The following is a 6000-nucleotide window of genomic DNA, read 5'->3' as shown; positions in this document are numbered from 1 at the left end:
AGTCACTGACATAGTACCGAATCTTGAGTAATTTTAACAGACGGTTGAGTAAAAGAACTTTTACTCTAGGCCTTCTTCTTCTTCTTCTTTATGGCTCTACGTCCCCACTGGGACTTGGCCTGCCTCGCTTCAACTTAGTGTTCTTTAAGCACTTCCACACTTATTAATTGAAGGGCGTACTTTGCCTGCCATTGCATGAATTTGTATATTGGTGAGGCAATTACAATGATACCCTATGCCCGAACTCGCCGTCTCCGGATTGGCGATCCGTAGCCTTAACCACTAGGCTAACTGGAGACCCTAGGTACTTTGGCCGTATTCGCCTAAATGCAAACTACCTATCTACACATCGACTCCATCAACTCAAAATTGGCTTCCCGCACGCAACCTCTAAATTGGGTGGAATGAACTCATTTTTGGGTACTTTCGTTTTTCCGTGTACATGATCTATCTTTGTTCAAACGGCAGCGTCCTCCTCGAGCATAGTCCAGGTTAAAGTGTCTCGAGTATACCAAAGTGGTGAATTCTTGTCGTTTTGACAGGTCTCCTGCTCGATTGGAACTATGGGGATGACAGAAAATTAAACAAATTAACCGGATTTCATGAAAATCGTGCCCCTTCTGTTGAGCCCGGCTCGTCGCATTAGGCAGCATCCATTTATTACGTAACGTTAAAATCGACATTTTTAAACCCCCCCTCCCCCCTCCGTAACGCTTTTTTGTATGAAAATCCCAAAATTTTTGTATGGACCGTAACGCTCAGCCATACTCCCCCCTCCCCCTAGAGCGTTACGTAATTTGTGGATGGCGCCTTACACCTTCCGTGGCGATATTGAACATCAGGCATGAGAGTTCACCACCTTGTCGCAGTCCCCGGCGAGATTCGGACGAACTAAACAGATCGCCCGAAACCCTTACGCAGCTATGTATGATGGAAAATAAAATTACGAAAACTAAGACAACTTGTATAAATAATTCAGCAGTGTATATTGTGTGTATTTGTATGGGCTGAAGTACACAGGACAAGGAAAGAGCTCAAGAAACAACATGAGTTTGACACTAATGAAAATTTGATCAAGTCAAACAACATGTTTGAGCATTGGTTTCTTATTGGACAAATATTTGACCCTGTGTACTAAAAGTTTTTGGAAAACCGTCAACACAATAAAAAATAATAGTCTTTCTAAGAGAATCATAAAATATTGGACTTTTAATCATCTGCCATGATTTCATTCCACTAACGTTAAAACTAAAGATAATACTGTGATCAGAGAGCTTCACTGCAGAAATAGGAACATGTAGTTATATCACTTGATGTTTAAATGCCAAACGTTTCCATATCCTGAGATCGAAAACTACATCATCAATCACACCGACCAGTTTGCTAATTGTGGTAATATATAGAATTCTTATATATCAATGATTCTACCGCATTCCTTCATGCATCTTAACAGTCGATTAATAATTTCTTTTTTTTGTTAAACTTTCTGTGTGGTTTTAAAACTGTTGTATACAAAAAAACTCACCTCCAGAGCTATCCACCTACTTAAAATTTTTGTTACCAATTTACACAATTTGTTACTGCACTAAACAACCCTCTCTCCCACTCCGTTTTCGTCGTCTGTTAGGTTATTGTGTTTTTTTAGAGTTTAAATTACCCCCTCTTATTAATTTTAATCAAACATCTGAAGGATAATTTCTCCTTCCGAACGATGCTATACTATCGAACAATGACTCTTGAAAAGGTTATTATAATTTACTTGAGCTAACGAGCGCACGTGAATGACTGGTGTGGCTCCTGGTGATGATACTGCTGTTGCTGTTGTTGTTGCTTGTGATGCTTCAGTGGTTGGGCCGAAGGATCGTTGCCTCCGGCCCGGTAGGCGGAGCTGGAACCAGAGCCAGAGGGTTGCGGCTGCGGTTGTTGTTGTTGCTGCTGTTGATGCTGGCCCCCCTCCTCGTATCACTTGAGATCGATGACGGTCGATGGGTTGAGGAACTGCTCCCGCTGGGATTCCTCCATCGTCGAGAGGCTTCTGGTAATGCAGCTAATCTTCTCGCCATTGCGGGACCCATTTCGGATCGGCTCCGGCAGGCAGAACCGAGCGTACAGCCACACCCTCAGGCAGTACATGCAGTAGCACAGGAAGTGGATGACAAACACGAAAAAGACTCCCAGTACACATACCACAATCGACTTGCCCGGCTTCTGCCAGTCGAGCATCCGGTAGATACTGCTCTCGTTGTGCCTGGTGAAGAAAGGGAGAGAGAACGGGAAATGGAAGATAAGGACGATGATGTCAGTGAGGCTGGCCGCGCGTAAGTATCCCTGTATGACTAGCACTCAGGAAGACAAATATTTCGCTGCCCTTGGGGCGTAACCAGGTGGACGTCCGTTTGTTTGACTAGTTTTTTTTTCTTTAGAAATAGTAAGATATGCTGTATATGCGTCTCCCACTCAGAGTGTACACATCGCGTAGAATCAACCATCGTTAATTGGAAGCAATGCTCATTTAATGATATTATAATCATCGGCATTTTTAAAGGTACACGTTCCAGGAATATAGTTGGAAATAGCTATAGATAGTCGCCGATTTGCAAAAGGATATTTTTTTAGCACTACTTATCTAATGAGATTACTCTCAGTTTACACTTGTTTCTGAACCATTTTTACTCATGAAGGCATAGAGCATCCCCCGAAGGGATTTCTAGAGAAAAATCTCATGTAATCCATAGAGGGATTTTCTAATATCCGTTGGAATTTATTGAGGCTGTGCGGTCAGTTTCATCCATCTATTCATTCATTTATTTAGTTAACATCAAATTCATGATAATACTGAATCAACAATTTGCCGCCATAATACTCGATTTGCAGCTGCAGCTCTCCATCCTCGGTCACGCCCAACACTCACCAGATCACGCTCCACCTGGTCCGCCCATCGTGCTCTCTGCGCTCCACGCCTTCTTGTGCCAACCGGATGGTTAGCAAACACCAACTTTGCAGGGTTGTTGTCCGGCATTCTTGCAACATGCCCTGCCCACCGTATCCTTCCGGCTTTGGCTACCTTCTGGATGCTGGGTTCGCCATAAAGTGCAGCGAGCTCGTGGTTCATCCTTCTCCGCCACACACCGTTCTCCTGCACGCCGCCGAAGATCGTCCTTAGCACCCGTCGCTCGAAAACTCCGAGTGCTTGCATGTCCTCCTCGAGCATCGTCCACGTCTCGTGCCCGTAGAGAACCACCGGTCTTATTAACGTCTTGTACATGGTACATTTGTGCGGGGGTGAATCTTTTTTACCGCAGTTTCTTCTGGAGCCCATAATAGGCACGACTTCCACTGATGATGCGCCTTCGTATTTCACGGCTCACGTTATTGTCAGCCGTTAGCAAGGAACCGAGGTAGGCGAATTCTTCTACCACCTCGAAAGTATCCCCGTCTATCGTAACATTGCTGCCAAGGCTTGTCCTGTCTCGCTCAGTCACACCTACCAGCATGTACTTTGTCTTAGCCGCATTCACCACCAGTCCGACCTTTGCTGCTTCACGTTTCAGGCGGGTGTATTGTTCTGCCACCGTTCCAAATGTCCTAGCAATAATATCCATGTCATCCGCAAAACATACAAATTGGCTGGATTTCGTGAAGATCGTACCCCGGCTGTTGAGCCCGGCTCGTCGCATAACACCTTCCAGGGCGATGTTGAATAGTAGGCAGGAAAGTCCATCACCTTGTCGTAGTCCCCGTCGAGATTCAGATGAACTGGATAGTTCACCCGAAATCCTTACGCTGTTCTGCACACCGTCCATCGTTGCTCTTATCAGTCTAGTCAGCTTCCCGGGAAAGCTGTTCTCGTCCATAATTTTCCATAGCTCTGTGCGGTCGATACTGTCGTATGCCGCTTTGAAGTCGATGAACAGGTGATGCGTTGGGACCTGGTATTCACGGCATTTCTGGAGGATTTGCCGTACGGTGAAGATCTGGTCCGTTGTCGACCGGCCGTCGATGAAACCGGCTTGGTAACTTCCCACGAACTCATTTACTTTAGGTGAAAGACGACGGAAGATGATCTGGGATAGCACTTTGTAGGCGGCATTCAAAATGGTGATCGCTCGAAAGTTCTCACACATTAACTTGTCGCCTTTCTTGAGGATGGGACAGATTATCCCTTCCTTCCACTCCTCCGGTAGCTGTTCGGTATCCCAGATCTTGACAACTAACTGGTGCAGACAGGTGGCCAACTTTTCCGGGCCCATCTTGATGAGTTCCGCTGCGATACCGTCCTTACCAGCCGCTTTGTTGTTTTTGAGCTGGTGGATGGCATCCTTAACTTCCCTCAGCGTGGGAGTTGGTTCGTTCCCGTCCTCTGCTGCACCAACATAGTCATTTCCTCCGCTGCCTTGGTCCTCCGTGCCTACATTCTCTTCGCCATTCAGGTGCTCGTCGAAGTGCTGCTTCCACCTTTCGATCACCTCACGTTTGTCCGTCAGGAGGCGCCCGTCCTTATCCCTGCAGATTTCGGCTTGCGGCACGTAGCCTTTGCGGGATGCGTTGAGCTTCTGGTAGAACTTGCGTGTTTCCTGTGAACGGCACAGCAGTTCCATTTCCTCGCACTCCGCTTCTTCCAGGCGGCGCTTTTTCTCCCGGAAGAGACGGGTCTGCTGCTTCCGCTTCTGTCTGTATCGCTCCACATTCTGTCGGGTTCCATGCTGCAGCATTACCGCCCGCGCTGCATCCTTCTCCTCCAGAACCGCTCTGCACTCCTCGTCGAACCAATCGTTTCGTCGACTCCGTTCTACGTACCCGATAGTGCTCTCGGCTGCGTTGTTGATGGCTGCTTTGATTGTACTCCAGCAGTCCTCTAGAGGGGCCACATCGAGCACACCCTCGTCCGGCAACGCTGCCTCGAGATTCTGCGCGTATGCGGTGGCGACATTCGGTTGCTTCAGTCGCTCTAGATCGTACCGGGGCGGCCGCCGGTAATGTACGTTGTTAATAACGGAGAGTTTTGGGCGCAGTTTAACCATCACCAGGTAGTGATCGGAGTCGATATTAGCGCCACGATAGGTCCTGACGTCGATAATGTCGGAGAAGTGCCGTCCATCAATCAGAACGTGGTCGATTTGCGATTCCGTTTGTTGTGGTGATCTCCAGGTGTAACGATAAGGGAGGCTGTGCTGGAAGAAGGTGCTACGAATGGCCATGTTCTTGGAGGCGGCGAAATCGATGAGGCGTAGGCCATTTTCGTTCGTCAGCTGGTGGGCGCTGAACTTTCCAATCGTCGGTCTGAATTCCTCCTCCTCGCCTACCTGAGCGTTTAGATCCCCTATGATGATCTTGACGTCGTGGTTTGGGCAGCGGTCGTACTCGCGTTCGAGCTGCGCGTAAAATGCGTCTTTGTCATCATCAGTGCTTCCGGAGTGAGGGCTGTGCACGTTTATTATGCTAATGTTGAAGAATCGGCCCTTGATCCTCAACCTGCACATTCTTTCGTCGATCGGCCACCAACCGATCACGCGCCTCTGCATGTCGCCCATCACTATAAAAGCTGTTCCCAGCTCACGTGTGTTGCCGCAACTCTGGTAGATGGTATGATTACCTCTAAACGTTCACACCATAGATCCTGTCCAACACACCTCCTGCAGCGCTACGATTCCGAACCCGCGGTCCTTCAGTATATCGGCGAGTATGCGGGTGCTCCCGATGAAGTTGAGAGATCTGCAGTTCCACGTACCGAGCTTCCAATCGCAAGTCCCTTTTCGTCGCTGTGGTCGTCGCCATTGGTATCGGTTCGCATTCTTCTCTTGTTGATTTTCCGGTGCTAGTCTTTTTTACGGCTGGCTCGCAGGGCCTGACACCAACCCACTAACCCAGGGAGCTGGGCTTACCTTCCCGGAAGCTACGGGTTCTGCATTGGCATTTCCTCCAACTACAGTGCAGTGCTAAATAGCTAGGCTCGAGCGCCAGTCTTCGCCGGGGGTGGTGTTTTTAATGGGCGCCCAGGAG

General features: G+C 48.2%; 1 protein-coding gene across 6 annotated transcripts in view; it reads right to left on the bottom strand.

Annotated features, from left to right (window-relative positions):
• Positions 1-809: 809 nt before the first annotated feature.
• Positions 810-6000, bottom strand: part of LOC109400994 (protein rolling stone) — a 228371-nt gene continuing 223180 nt past the window's right edge. For all 6 annotated transcript variants that reach the window (XM_062851353.1, XM_062851352.1, XM_062851351.1 and 3 more), the window contains one exon: positions 810-2248. In XM_062851353.1, coding sequence (XP_062707337.1) covers positions 1963-2248 — 286 coding nt within the window. In that variant the 3' untranslated portion in view covers positions 810-1962. The remainder of the gene's footprint in view (positions 2249-6000) is intronic.

This window comes from Aedes albopictus, chromosome 2 (genome assembly GCF_035046485.1).
Source record: "Aedes albopictus strain Foshan chromosome 2, AalbF5, whole genome shotgun sequence".
Classification (NCBI taxonomy): Eukaryota; Metazoa; Arthropoda; class Insecta; order Diptera; family Culicidae; genus Aedes; species Aedes albopictus.
Note: the sequence above shows the minus strand (reverse complement) of the source record. Positions and strands in the feature narration are given on the sequence as shown.